We start from the raw sequence: 15,218 nt of genomic DNA, 5'->3' as shown, positions 1-15,218 counted from the left end.
TGAAAGTTTGACTTTGTTTCTCATAATTATGACTTCCTGTGTGGCTTGTTGTTTTTTTTTTTTATTCATGGCAGGAATGGGTTTCCGTAGCCTTCAATGTTTCACCACCTTTCAATAAGTTTTTGAGGTCGTTCTAATTCATGCCATGTTGTCTTCCAGTCTTATGTTCTCCTAGCCATCATCATCTTCCTGCCTTACATCTCCCAGAGCCTGAAGTGGTGCCGCAGCAAAGCCATCGGTAGGAACGCAGACCCACCGCCGCTCTGATGCCGCTTCCTTCCTCCCCCTCATGAGTCTCTTCTGCTTCAGGTCAGGTGGAGGAGACGCCGGACTCCATGTTGTTTTACACATACCTTCCCAACGAGCCGCTCAGCAAGGAGCGAGTCGAGGCTTTCAGCGACGGCGTTTACGCCATCGTAGCAACGCTTCTCATCTTAGACATATGGTATGCTCTGAAGCTAAACAGTATGTTCTACATATTTGTTGAAATGGTCATTATTTTGTGAAATGCTTAGTAAGATACAAATAATCTGTAAAAATAATAATAATAATAATAAAAATCCTGGCTTTTCAGACTCTGGGCCCTGAACTGTCACATTCACTGCAACAACTCAAAATCTACAAAGTAATTTGTAGATTTTCTAGTTTCTAGTGCAAATATATCACTAATGTCTCATTGTAAGTGTAGTTAGATATTTGCACTAGAAAATTTCTTTAAGATTTTGTGTTTTTGGAGTGAGGAGGCGGGTCTTAGTGCTGTCAATCACCCCCATGTATCCAATGCAATTCAGTTTTATATAGAGAAAATTCATTACAAATGTTTAGTTTCCATTGAATGCTTTCCAATTAATCAGCTATCAAGTACACTACGCATAATTAAATATTCAAAGTAGATGAAAAGGTTTATTAATAAGGAAACCCTGGGGCTAGCAGAGCTTGTTGTGAATGCTAAGGCTAGTTAGCATAGCCAACGTTGACATCAAATAAGCAGTTTTTCTGCAACAGTAAGCTGTTTCTCCTCCATTAACACATTTAGTAATGTGCTAATGTGTTCATGAGGATGATTGACAGCGCTAAGACCCGCCTCCTGGCTCTGATTGGTTATTTTTGGTTAATTTCTTAAGACAGTGGAGGAGATCGATTTTTTTATTTCACAGATCATCTGTGACAGTTTTAACAAATATGTTTTTTTTAAAAAGTCACATCATCTTTACAAAAGAATTTGTGACTTTAATGTTGTTCTGTTTAGTAGTAAAACAAAGTAACGTGTACTGGGCTCCATGGTTTCAGTGAGGACAACGTTCCGGACCCGGCGGTGGTGCAGAAGCAGTTTGGCGGCAGCCTGGTCGCCGCCCTGCAGGCCTACGGCCCGGAGTACCTCGCCTACTTCGGCTCCTTCGCCACCGTCGGCCTCCTCTGGTTCGTCCACCATTCCCTCTTCCTCCACGTCACCAAGGCGACGCGCTTCATGGGCCTGCTGAACACCTTCTCTCTGGCGTTTGTCGGCGGTTTGCCGTTAGCCTACCAGCTAACGCACGAGTTCCCACGCAACTCGCAGAACGAACTCGAAGCCATTCAGATCAGCTGCGTGATCGTTTTCTTCGCCGGGATATTCCAGCTCTCCATCTGGGTGGTGGCGCTCTACAACGAGCAGGAAACCTTGCACCCTTACGTCTGGTACGGCGGACGGGAGCACGTGTTCATGCTAGCTAAGCTAGCTCTGTACCCCTGCGTCGCTTTGGGGACGTTTTTCCTGTCCTGCATCTTGAGTAAATTCAGCACCTCCATCTTCCACCTGATGGAGATCACGGTGCCTTTCGCCTTTCTTGTGCTGAGGCTCTTGGTGCGCATCGGGCTGGCGCTGCTTCGCTTCCTTTTCTGTCCCAACCGGTCCGATCTGACGACCGTTGTGGACGACGAAGCGGACGAAACGCGAGTGCCGTTTAATGCTGTAGTTACCTAGAAGTTTCCTGACTGGGTCTGTGGAGTATTGCTGCTAAAAGGTTTGGCTACTGAAAGAAACCCCTGGTGGGTTTATATCCAGAGCAAAGTGGACAGAACCGTCCTCCTTTTCTATTAGTTGTTTGTTCATCTCTGGAGCACAGATGGGATTAAACCCTGAAGACGAAATCTGGATCCTAGATGTAAAGGAAGCTCTGATAGAGACGGTACTAATGCAGTTAGCCAAGATTCATTCATTCATTCATTTTTCTTTTCAGTTACCACCTGTGTGATTAGTGGCCGTTTTAACCAGAGGTGGGTAGTGTACCCAAAAATTGTACTCAACTTAAGAGTAGTACAGCATATTTTTACTTAAGTAAAAGTAAAAAATAACCGTCCAAGAAATTACTCAAGTAACAGTAAAAAGTACAGCATAGTAAAAGTACTCCAGTAAATGTAGCCAGTTACAACCCGCCTCTGGTTTTAGTGTTGTGTAACCATCCAGGCATCCAAATGTGATTCTCTTAGCATGTTCATATTTTTGTGTTTTATCTCGATCAGGATCTGAAGGTCAGATTGGGAATCTGTTTTCTGAGCCAGTTTCTTTTCTTAAAGGTTTAGTTCAGATAATTAGTGGTGAGGTTATGAGATAGAAACTTATCTTTCCTTTGTATTTGGCAGAATTGTATTGTATTCTGTATAATTTGGGTCTCCTTTAATCAGAACTGCAGAAACTGGCGGCCTTTTTTTATTTTGTTTGTTTTTTGTTTAGCACAGAGTCTGTTTCCTTACTGATCCATTTTGTTTTTGCGTAGGCTCAGTGAAGCTGGTTACTTTTTCTGGTCAATGTTTTTTCTTTGTTCTGCTCCAGAGCAACATATTGAATTTGGTCATTGATCTCTGACATTTTTCAGATTGGAGATTTTTTCCAGGCCTGAAGCAAATGGAGGAATGTCTTTAGGAAATTAGCGGGACTTTGACCAGGAAGTTGGAAGGTCAGTCGGGGCGTCAGAGTCTGTAGTGGCGAAAGAGGACGAACCAAAGAGAAACTTTGGAAATATCTGGTTCATAAATGTTCTGACCCTCATTTGGAGTCATGAGGCATTTGGTTTTGATTTTTTTGCCCCAATTCTTGGGAGCTACTAACTTCTGAGGGCCAAAATCATTAAGTTGGAAGGAGTTTTGGGCCACAAAATGTATGTTTTGTGACTTTTTTAAGAGTTTATCCACTCGGTAATCTAAATTTAAATAATTGTAGACAAACGTAAAAACAGTTTTGCACAGTTGCGTTATAAGACAGTCACGCAGTTGATTATTTTCTTTTTTTGCGTTTGATTTCAGAAACAAGATAAATGGACGATCTGTTTTTGTACCTTTTTTTCTTTAATAAGATATTTATCTGTAAAACATGTTTCTCTATAAGATGAAAAAGTGTCCATCTGTATCAACCTCCTGTGCTTGCAATGAGGTCAGTGGCCGCACAAAATCCTTCAGAGGGCCGCAAAAGGCCCCCGCACCACACCTTGGACACCTCTAGGGCAAATCTATTGTCAGAAGATGCTAACTGCTTAGAAGCTCTCCACAGAACCAAACTGGAAGCTTAGCGCACTTTAAAACCTGCACTGAGAAAGTAGAGCCATAAAACTCGCCACTGCACTGTTTTATATTGATTTGGTACAAATTCAACAACTTATAAATCAGTTCAAATTAATATTTAATCAAAAACTAAACATCAAATGTTTCAGAGACAAAAACCGTGAGACATACGAAGGGTTTTTACTGTGTTGCATCAACACTGGAACTGGAAACTGTTCCCTCCTTTTTCCTGTAGTTCACTTGGTGTTTTTTATTTTCTTCTATTATTTTTCAAATCAATGGTGGTTGTGGATTTGATAAACTTAAAAAGGGATCCAGTACATTTGTCCAGCAGGGGTCACTGTTATTTTAAATAAATAAAGCTTAAACACTGACATGGTCATAAAAACCGTTTTAATACCGACTCCAAGTGAATTTAAAACCAACGTGCACTTTAATTAAAACCTATAAAATCGTGTTCATCTTTTTTTTTTTTTGTACTTTGAGTTTATTTTGTGTTAATTTGTTTGCAACCTGCACAGTTTTCCATTCAGATCCTGATCGTGTTGAGAAGGGACCTTTTCTTTATTTCACTGAAGGACTGAAAAGCCGTTAAATGTTTGGTTGCAAAATGTCGACTTCCTGAATACGAATGTTTGTGGCGCGTCATGCAGATCAATAAAAATGAACTGTCGAGCTTTATTTTTGTGATTTGTCATCTGTAAGGTCACAATAAAAGAGACGTTTGTTTTAAAGAAACAGATTTATTCATTTCATTACAGTAAACTGCTTCATATCATCTCTAAAACATCAGTGTTCACGTTACACGTTTGTATTGCTCGGTTCCTACAGCTGAAGACAAAGATTTGATCCGAAAGGCTAAATGCTGTCATTTCTGCAACCGAAACACAAAAACTAAACCAGCAGCATAAAGTGCAGAACCTGAACGTTTGGGTCGCAGCGGCTTTGTGCTTTCTGGTCTGTACATTTATGTCTGCATGACTGTTGGATCCATAAATTAAGTATAAAAAAAAGAAACCTTGAGAGAGCCGCTGGAATTAAATAATTGTTTAGACTTGATTTTGTCTTGTGGTTGGTAGAATCCGTCACTGTCGAATTAGTTTTTTTTTTTGTTTTTTGACAATTTGGCCTCTGAATTTTCACAAACTCAAAATCTTGCCAAGTAATTTTGGTTTAGTTTCTAGTGCAAATATCTGATTACACAATGAGACAAAACCAAATTGCAAGCAACTTTTTAGTAAAATGGCATTATTGACTGAAAACCAGCTCCTATATCTTAAAACGTTACTTAAAATGTTAAGCTGCTCAAAGTGAAGGACTGTAATGTTTTCTGTACGTTTCCACCTGCAAAATAGGAATATTTTGTATTTTGCCAAATAAAAAGGGAATCCACTGTTACATTCAGAGCCAAGATTGGTTAGAAATATTGATATTACATCACATTTTTACTATAAAACAAAAAACTATATACTTTTAGACATTCTTACCAAACCTTTGCCAAAAAATTAAATAAAATCCTGACCTATCCCTTTAAGTATCCCAGAGGCTCTCTGCAGATTCTGTAAAAATGAGCTTAAAAATGTGTAAAACTGTAAATAATAGTGTTGCAGATGTTGCTTCAGTGTCTGGAAACAGCAGCAGTTGGAGAACATTTACAGCTGGTCCCGATAATCCCAGAGGAAAACACTCAGAACCGCTTAAACTAATAAATTAGAACCTTCAAGAACAAAAACCGACATGGGAATTAGCTCTCTGCTTTGGGTCGTCGTTTCAGAGAGGGATCCGACTCGCTGGCGCCCCCCGGAGGCCCCCGGAAGGAAGCGAGCGTTGGTCAAGCTTTGGTAAACATTTCTCCCCAGAGGAATCTGGCTTGGATGCGAGAGCGCGGTAACATGCTCTGTACCGCATCGTTTGACTCGACCCGAATGGTAAGCATGGAAACGGCATTTCTAATAAAACCTTCTAGTGTTTACAGATTCATGTTGATGCGTTTACTGTACAGAGAAAACAAACCGTACCGATGCTTCACACCATCTTACATTCATAATTTACTCTTACAAACATTGATTTGATGCAACCCTCCCTGCTCAAATCAATTTGATTCAACCGTCCCGCAGCATAACCCGCCTCCACCTTACAGTGCAACCACAGCTTAAAGGAAGCGCTAAGCTTTCATTAAAGGAACATTTCATGTTTAAAGTTGGATCAGAAGATAAATTCCTGTAGAGCTCACACAACAGCATGTTTTGGTGGAAAAAAGTAAACTTAAAAAAATGTGGCGCCAATATTTCTACTAATTTCATGTCATCTGCAAAAAATAAATTCACATTTTAAAAAACGTATAAGAGCAAAATAGACATAAAATAATAAAGTTGCTGGTTTTATGTATTCTGTTGTCTGGGTGGAAGGTAAAACCATAAGATATGATTCAGATTTAGGATATATTTTATTTAATTTTGATTTTAGAAACTTAAACTCTGAATATGAAATTCCTAAACTTTAGAAATCTGAACTTGACTAAATTGTTCAGTAAAAGATGAAGTGAAAATTAAAGCTATCCTATGATTTTCTTCTAATATGGTGGAAAATAAAGTAATCATTGCTTGTTTATTAGCTAATTATTTAGTTTAGAAATCTGTTATTTTTGCCTTTTCTCCAGGGTTGAAATGTCTCAGATTTATTAAACCTTCTACATGTCATTCAGTGGGAACAGACGGAAGTACAGCTCAGAAACGACGACGACACGCTGAGCTGAACGTTATAAAGTTTCTAATCCAACAGGGAGAAATGTTTCCAGCTCCCATTAAAAATGTTCCAACGGAAAAATAAAAGGCAAAAACTTTATTTTTGAGAAAAATAATTAGAGCAGAGACAGCCGCCGTCAACTTCCAGTTTCCAAATTAATAAACTGGGGGGAGAAAAAAAACGGCGAATTTCAGAGAACTGAACTGAGTGCTGCCACCTGCTGGTCAGGTCTTAAACTGCACATATTTCTCATTTCAATTCGTTAAACTGGGAAAACAAATAGATAATCTAATTTAAATTTGTCAAATAAAATATTTAGATATATAAAAAATAATAATTGTTCCACCGCATTTTTACTAGCATAAGATAAAATGTTCTAACAGTTTATACATGTATGGGTTTAGCTTTATTTTTTATTATTTTTTCCCCTTTTCTATTTGTTTTTACCTGATGAGCAACAATTATTTCATGTTGCACTTCAGCACAGGAATCTTTAAACAATAGAATAAATAACTTTATATGAATTTAACATATAATGGTTAAATTTTACATCAAATCATTTCAAGTACCCGTTTCATTTTTAAATATATACAAATAGTATTTATTTTAACCAAGTAAACCTGTTACATATTTACTCTGCTATAATGCAACTAATAAATAAATTTAAATGCCCAGCAGAAACGGAATAAAATGTATTTTTTTAAAAATTTAGTTTGATTTATAAATATTTAATTTTTATTAAATGCAATCCTGTTATTTCTCTTGTCTGTATGTAACGGTGGTTTGTAAATAAAGATTTTAATCCACAAAAGTCACAGTAATTACAGCATCAGTTCAGTTTTATAATGCAGTTACAGTTTAAATGCTTAAAACAATATTTTACGATAAAATAAAAAGTGATTAATCTGTGAATTTGGGAGAAAATGTAAACCTTATCGCTGTGTGAGCTTTACAGGTGTTGCTAGGAAGATTTTAAAACTTTATTTTAAAACAGTTAATCTATTTTGTTTCTGTTCAGATAAGCTACTCGGGTTTAGATTAAAGCTTGCAGCGCTGATCTCCTAATCCCACTGTGACTCCTAATCTTTTCCATCCTTTTCTTGAAGTAAAGCTTAACAAACATCACCGTCTCTAAATAACCTCGGCTTAAATCTACATGGCTGCCAGTTAAAGATAAACTTTGTTCATGCTAAAGGAAATTATCTCTTTAGTTGCATATCATTTCTCACAGCTTAAAATGTGTTTTTTTCTTTTCCCACAGCAAATCTCTAAGTAAATATATATATTAGGTATTTGTTCAGCTAAATATTTACGTATATTTCTGTACAATATATTTCTTCAAGTGTCAGGTGTGCAGATGATGATCTACGATCTGCGCCTGCAGTCGATCTGTTTCCACCAACGTTTGGTTTGAAACCTAAAAGCTACCAGTGGAAGGAGATGGAGGCTGCGCCGCCGCTGCTGCATGCGAAACTGCCGCTGCTGCTGCATGCGCCGCTGCATGCGCCGCTGCATGCATGCTACATGTGTGGATGTGCAGAGTGGAGTCCGTGAACCAGTCCGTTCTGCTGGTGGAAGCTTCTCTCAACAGTTCACATCAGAAAAGTCAGTGCAAAGTTCACCGTTCTCAGACAATCCAAACTCCTCCTCCTCCTCCTCCTCCTCCTCCTCCTGCTCCTCCTTCGCCGGCGCAGCTGGAAAAGCGAGCGAAGGCGGTCAAAAGCAAACCGGCGGCGGCAACTTCTGGGTTTGGTTTGGTACTTTTTTTTTTCTTCCCCCTCCAGAGTCGCCTCAAATCTAGAAGGTTGATGATGGATCTAGGAGTAACACACAGTACAGTCCAAAGGTGCACGTGTGTGTGTGTGTGTGTGTGTGTGTGTGTGTGTACTCGTACTAGCTAAGGGAACCGCCTCACACGCTTCCTGAGCGGGTTTCACTCGGCCTGGACGGCCGGCAGCGGCAGCAGGCCTCTCTCCTTCAGCTGGGAGTGCAGGATGTTGAAGATGCTGAGCTGCTGCTCCGGCTGCAGCGTCAGCAGCTGCTGCAGCAATTTACTGGGGTTCGGACCTCTGCAACACAAACGGCCCAGTCAAAGTAACAGTGTAGAGAGAGCCCAACAAACGTAGCGATAACGCTGGAAAAGACGTTATCCTTGCTGCCCACCTGACGAAGCTGGCGATGTAGACGTGAGTGAAAGTCGCCATCAGGTACTGACAGTCGAAGCGGTCCATGATGCCGCCGTGGCCCGGAATGGTGTTGGCGAAATCCTGAGAGAACAGAGCATTCCATGACTTTTCCATGACTCTCCATGACCCTCGTACAACAGGTTCAGAAAGAAAAGTGCAAGACTGAAAGACTAACTCCACCAAGCTGAAAAACAGCAAACATGTAAAAGTTCAGGCAGAGAAGGAGGAAATGTTCTTCTTTGCATTCAGCCACACTGGAAATTAAGGTTTGGGTCAGACTTTGACTAGGCTCTCACTGAAGCCCCAGTGTCAGAAAATACTTTTAAACCAATGGTGTCCAAACCTTTTGCAACGAAAAACCTTTAGCTGAAAGTCCTCAGGGGCCAAAATGTGTCTTTTCTCCCCAATTAAAAACACAAAAATAATATTATTGTGAATTTTTTTATCCTTTTCCTGCGCCACAATAATAAATTAAACAAGTAATATTTCAATATAAACAGACTTTGACTTAATGTTTACAGTGATTTAACTTATTGGGTCAATTGTTTTCTACTTTGATGGTTTATAAAATAATTTTATTTCACTTCTAGCAACAAGGAGAATTTTAACGGCCGAAGAGTGTTTCACTCTCATATCATCCAACAGCAGCGACAAACAAAACAAAGTAACTTTGGTAATTCTAACTTATCTAAAACAAGAAAGTTTAGTTTGATTTAACTTCAGACAGAGAGAGAAAACATTCAGTGTATAAAAATATCTGGTTTCAACTGAATATCAAGCATTTTGCAAACATCTAATTAAAATTCAAGCATTTCCAAGGATTTCAAGCACCCGTATGAATCTTGCTATTGAGATCTTTCATCCAGGTAAAACCATCACTGAGGGGAAAATACTTTTTTCACGAGACTATGAACAGTTTAAAAGGGATTTAGGAAAGTCATCAAGTTTAACTGCCTCATTAAAAAAAGATGGAGATGTTCTGCAAAGACCGACAGCAGTTTGAGTGATTAATCAAACCCAAGAGTTTTTTCCTGTATAATTAGATGAGGCGTTGACGCAGGCCTGACAGCAGGTGGCGCAGTTTTATCTCAACAAACCACAGCAGAGAATCTGTGCTGCTGTTTGAGCGATCCATCAAAAACTCTGCTGAGCAAACAGAGTCTTTAAATAAAACCTCAGCCGATTCCTGCAACGACTCGCCTCAAGTCAGGAAGCATTCACAGAAAGACGGCAGGAAGTTCAACATCTACAGTCCACATGGAAATATAACAATCAGTAAAGTCAATCCTGCAGCTGATCCACAATGCTGCTGCTCGCATTCTCACTAAAACCAGGAAGAGAGAGAACATTCCTCCAGCTCTCCCCGTAGCTCAGAGGACAGACGTTAAAATACTGCTGTGAGTTTATAAATCGCTGAACGGCTTAAAGATCTGCCGCTGTTGTATCAACCTTCCACACCTTTCAGTTCTGGTTCTGCTCTGCATCCCCAGAACCAGAACCAAACACGGAGGAGCAGCATTCAGCTTCTATGCACCACACATCTACAACAAGCTTCCAGAAAACTGCAAAACAGCCGAAACCCTGAGTTCCTTTAAATCCAGACTAAACCCCCTCCTGCTTAGAGCCGATTTAGAGACACAATAAATGAAACATATTTCAAATGTAATGCGTGTTAAAGTGTTGACTGTGTGGCGTTTTCTTCATAACTTTGTAATTTTGTGTTTTCATGATGTAAAGCTGAAATGCGCTACCAAATAAACGAGATCAGTCTGTCTACACAGACTTTTATAGATGGTAAATCTCACAGATGGATTCTCAGAAGAACCAGGAAAACCAAATCAAGCTTCAGGATATGAGACGTTCCTTACTTTGATTTTAAACGCTCGCTTGAAGCCGCTAGCAAAGAATCCGCCGAACGGCCCGATGAGGGAGGCGAAGGACGACAGGAAGATGCTGTGGATCTGGAAGGGGTAAAGGTTCACCGTTTTCTGAAATGGAAACAAACAAACAGGATTTCATGACTTCATTCAGGATATTCTTGAATAGGAGCGTGGATAAAGAGCGAGTCTCACCCAGCTGAGCGTGTTCTGCAGCGCCGCAGGGAGCGTGTACTCCTGCATGACAAACAGGTCAGACGGCTCACATTCCACCGTGAACCTGTTGGTCTCACTGCTGAACTCCACCGGACACACAAAGTACTGGAACTGCGACAGGAGGTAGGCCAGCTGACGGGGAAGAAACAAAGACGCGAGTGATGCGTCTGTTACGGCAAATTTTTACTGGATGATGAATTGTCCCAGAAATTATAGCAATAAATGAAAATATTTTCAAGTGGTACAAACAAAATTGTCGTTCAAAAAAGGACTAGTAGAGCCCAAAGCACCAGACGGAAGATTTTTATCCTCCAGGCTTTGGTAGAGAGAAACAATAAATCATCCAAATTCAAATTATTGAGCTTGTTTTCATTTACAATGCGATTAATTGATCTAATGCTTATTGGGGCAATAGTCAGTGATATGAGAAAGTAAAGAGATGTTGCATTAATAACCTTTGGATAAGTTCTTTTCTGAGGTTTAATCTCAGTCCTAAACCAAATAATAATGTATGCAGGTTATCTGCAGGTGTAAACAGGTCAAATTTAAGAATTTATTAGACCTTTTAAAGCCACCTTGAATGAAATTCAGCAACAAAAAAAGTAAGTATAAGGGACTTTTAGAGTTGCAAAGATGAACGTTGTCTAGGTAACTGGCAATAAATCTGCACTTTATTTGCAATTTGCTCATTTTAAGACTTTTAATTAACATATTTAAGGCCATCTTACCTTTTTCAAAAGACTTAAGGCCTTAATTTTTTAGACACATTAATTTAAGACTTTTTAAGGATGTGTGGAAGTGAATAAAAAGAAAATGAATCAACAGATAAAACAATAAAGATGTTTTTTTTATCTACGCAGGCAGCAGGGATAAAAACAGAACACTCTGGTTCTTTTTTACATATTTAAGTCTTAATCTGATTTAAGTGAGACGGTATAAGCAATAGACGGATGACTTTATTTCGTATTCCCATGGTTCTCAAACTGTGATGCGAGCATCATGGGTTGCTTCTAGATTTGTCCAAAGCCAATCGCTGAGTTAATGTCTTCAGAAGTGGTGATGGAGTATTTATGTGCTTCCTGTAAAACCAGATCTTCTTCATCCTTCTCTGGGTTCTTGGAAACCATTTAGGGGGAAATGCTGAGCGTGTGATGAAGCTGTGGAAACTTAATTACTCACAATGAAGCCAAAGACCACCGTGGAGAAGAATCCCCCGATGAAGCCCTCCCACGTCTTCTTGGGCGAGAGCTGCAGGGGCAACGAAGAGAGGAGAAGAAGTGAAAAGTTGTTTTCAGCATCAACAAAGCTGACGACGTTTTTATCCACCATTAATAAACCGCTTGTGATTCGAGAGAAATCGTTTTTTCACGCGGTACTTTGATCTGACTCGGTGTCAACAAGCAGATAAAATCCCACCAACGCACAGAAACTGACTTCTGTTTCATTTTAGACTTTTTAAAAATCAAAAAGACAAGTTTCTCATGACGACTCTCTAGCATGTCTTCACTGAAATCAGATCTGGTTTGACTGAATTTTAAAAGGTGGCTGCACAGTGGTGCAGTTGGTAGAGCTGCTGCCTTGCAGCAAGAAGGTTCTGGGTTCAATTCCCGGAGTTTAAGAGTTTGAGTCTGCATGGAGTCTCCATGTTCTCCCTGTGCATGGTGGGTTTTCTCCAGGTACTCCGGTTTCCTCCCACAGTCCAAAAACATGACTGTCAGGTTAATTGGCCTCTCCAAATTGTCCCTAGGTGTGAGTGTGTGTGTGTGCATGGTTGTGTGTCCTGTTTGTCTCTGTGTTGCCCTGTGACAGACTGGCGACCTGTCCAGGTGAYCCCGCCTCTCACCCGGAACGTTAGCTGGAGAGGCACCAGCACCTCCTGACCCCACTGAGGGACAAGGGTGTACAGAAAATGGATGGATAACTACATTTTAAAAGGAGAGATGTGATCTAACCTAACCTCAAAAGCAAAGCTTGTCTTTTCAGAAAGTATCTTGTCTCTAAAAAAATAGAGCAGCATGACTTAGTTTTTCAAAGTTGAACACCTGGTAGTCCGGCAGACTTGCAGGGTTAACCTTTTTTGGGTCAGCGCCCCCGATCCATTATCCAGGTCCCTTTGCACTGAATACCATTTTATTAATAATATTACCAACATGACTGTTGCTGTCTTGATGTTCATTGTTCCTTCTGCATTTAAAAACCTCTGAAGACACAACTTCCTGTGTTGTAAACCAAATGGTGTGGCGTCAGATTTTAGCGCTTGCAGGATTTTCTTGTGCCTTTCTAGGTAAACCATCTAGAGTTTGATTAAAGCATACCAACTGAATTCACCCTGAGTGAATCACAAAACCTAAGGAAAAATGCAGATGAAACCAGAGTTTAGACGTTTGGTCACGATGCAGAGCTGGAGGAAACCAAATGCAGCACATCAGCGTAAACCTCCATCTACACCAAGTTTAAGGAAGTACAAGATTATCAGCTTAGATTCATGATCAGTCCAGAACCGAAGGTAATCGGGTTTCAGTCTTCAGACACCTTCACCTTAAATTCTTAATACCAATCAACGAAGGTGACCAAAGCACTTTACAGCAAAAGTCGCATCACAAGAAAAACAGACCAACAGAATCCAACAAGAAACAAAGAGGTAAGAAAAATGAAACTATGCTACATGGTAATAAAACTCTGAAATAAAAAGTCTTGAGCTTAAGAGTTAGGCGCCACTTGCTTTGACGAGTCAGACGTTAAAACCAGCGATTTCCACCTGCAGCTGCCCGTCAGCAAACCTACTGAGGTCTTACGCTGGTTTCATGTCATGCTGTTGTGGCTCAGCTGAAGTAGTGAAATACGAGGCCTCCGGTTGGACAGCTGGGCCCAAACGAGGTCAATAACAGGACAGAGGTTTCACACACAGCAGAAGATCTAAAACATGGCTGAAGAAGCCCTTTATTGAGGAAAACTTTTCCATCAGTTTTAGGGAACTGTTGCCATAAATCGAGCTCATATTTCTAGCTGAAAACTTACTTGTAAGTTACTATTGTTTTATTTCACGTGCACCAAGATATTTTATCAAAAATCAATGTATTGGGTATAAAAGAGATTTCCCACAGAAATCAGCTACAAGTTGCATTTAAAAGAAAAAAAGCTTGCTTTACCTTGATAAGAGGAGTTCTCCCAAAGAAGAATCCAAACAGATACGCCATGATGTCGTTGCAGATCACTATGGAAATGGGAACAATGTACCTGGAAAGCAGGAATTTCAGCTATGTGAGCGGCAGTCGAAGTCACAACGAGTTAACATTTATTCCATTTAAATTATTTAGCTAATTAAAACTCAGTTTCTATTTGGTTATTGCTGCTCCAGGACACACAAAAACAGAGCACCACAACACCAGTGATGGCACATCATGGCTGTCTGTGTCCTGCTTACCAGATCATTCCTTCAAACAGGTTCTGAATGACAAGGTGGGACTGAGTTACCACAATCAACAGGGTCACATGGGTCCAAGCAAACTGGAATGGCAAACACAAAACACAAACACCACAGTTTCACTGCACTGGAATGTCGTTGTGCCTGTTACAGAAGTGAGCTCGTGTCGGAGATAAATGGAGTCCAAACAGGTGAATGGCGCCGACGGAGGGAGACAATCAGAAACATCAAAACGAAGCAGGCGGCAGACGGACAACAGAGTTCACGCTGCAAATTCAGGAGGGTGCATGCGAAAAAGACCGAAATCAAACTGTAAACGCTGCAGCGTGATGAATGCAGGACGACACAGGAGCCAGAATTAGTCATATTTTGAGAATAATCAACTGCAGCCACATGATCAGCATGAATGAGTTCTTAATTTGGGGTTTTTAAATGGGTGATGTCAGCTTTTCTATTTTCAGAACCGAACGATTATGCAACATTCAGGAAAACAGAGAAACTGAGCGCACAGGCTTGAATTTACTTAAAACATGCACTGCAAAAACACAATCTTACCAAGTATTACAAGCAACTTTTCAGCTTGTTTAAAGTTAATAATTCCTTAATATTAATGAAAAACTACTAGTTGTATAGGCAGATTATTTTACTAACAAGACATTTTCCCATTTTATAAGTGAAATAATCTGCCAATAAAACTAGAACTTTTTCACCAATATTAAGGAATTACTGAATCAAAACATCTTGCCGAGTCAATACTTGTAAGTTAGTTTTGTTTTATTTCAAGTGTATTTATTTGCACTAGAAAATACTCGTTAATATTTTGTGTTTTTGCAGTGTATGCTTTATTCTAAGCTTGTGCGCCCAGTTTTTCTTTTGTGTTTTTGCAGTGTATAGCATAATTCTGGACTTTAGATCCCTATTATTTTTTGGCAGAACGGATACAGTTCTTTATCTGGTTTCAAGGCACAGTAACCACGGAGACAAACTCCCAGATAGACTTAAACTTTCCTCTGAAGGACTTTTCTAACGTCAGAACCAGGAATGTTCGCATTGAAACATTGAGTTTCAGCTTATCAAACAGTCAAGTGGTTGATAAGCTAATTTAACCACCTGCTCCACTGTTCATCTGTTGTTGTGTGTGGGTTGCCTTTTTATTATCATTATTTTTATTTTAGCGTAACTGAAACACACCAAATTCTGCAGCACATCATAGTCAAGGGTTGTCATAGTCCA

The 15,218-nt window shown here is 39.8% G+C and overlaps 2 protein-coding genes across 3 annotated transcripts in view; one reads left to right on the top strand and one right to left on the bottom strand.

Moving 5' to 3' along the window:
• tmem175 (transmembrane protein 175) overlaps nucleotides 1-4,218 on the top strand; it is a 9,014-nt gene extending 4,796 nt beyond the window's left edge. Inside the window, exons 8-10 of the mRNA XM_008417748.2 lie at nucleotides 160-238; nucleotides 310-445; nucleotides 1,291-4,218. Coding sequence (XP_008415970.1) covers nucleotides 160-238; nucleotides 310-445; nucleotides 1,291-1,963 — 888 coding nt within the window. The 3' untranslated portion in view covers nucleotides 1,964-4,218. The remainder of the gene's footprint in view (nucleotides 1-159; nucleotides 239-309; nucleotides 446-1,290) is intronic.
• The window catches only part of cds1 (CDP-diacylglycerol synthase (phosphatidate cytidylyltransferase) 1), a 25,797-nt gene continuing 14,579 nt past the window's right edge, over nucleotides 4,001-15,218 (bottom strand). Inside the window, exons 7-14 of one of the 2 annotated variants that reach the window (XM_008417747.2) lie at nucleotides 13,986-14,068; nucleotides 13,711-13,798; nucleotides 11,741-11,809; nucleotides 10,541-10,693; nucleotides 10,337-10,456; nucleotides 8,446-8,549; nucleotides 8,177-8,351; nucleotides 4,001-8,099 (exon numbers count right to left, since the gene is read on the bottom strand). In XM_008417747.2, coding sequence (XP_008415969.1) covers nucleotides 8,216-8,351; nucleotides 8,446-8,549; nucleotides 10,337-10,456; nucleotides 10,541-10,693; nucleotides 11,741-11,809; nucleotides 13,711-13,798; nucleotides 13,986-14,068 — 753 coding nt within the window. In that variant the 3' untranslated portion in view covers nucleotides 4,001-8,099; nucleotides 8,177-8,215. Of the gene's footprint in view, nucleotides 8,352-8,445; nucleotides 8,550-10,336; nucleotides 10,457-10,540; nucleotides 10,694-11,740; nucleotides 11,810-13,710; nucleotides 13,799-13,985; nucleotides 14,069-15,218 lie in introns of both variants that reach the window. The other variant, XM_008417746.2, reaches the window with a different exon arrangement.

This window comes from Poecilia reticulata, linkage group LG9 (genome assembly GCF_000633615.1).
Source record: "Poecilia reticulata strain Guanapo linkage group LG9, Guppy_female_1.0+MT, whole genome shotgun sequence".
NCBI classification, from domain to species: Eukaryota; Metazoa; Chordata; class Actinopteri; order Cyprinodontiformes; family Poeciliidae; genus Poecilia; species Poecilia reticulata.
The sequence above is the reverse complement of the archived record's forward strand: the minus strand, read 5'-3'. Positions and strand labels throughout refer to the sequence as shown.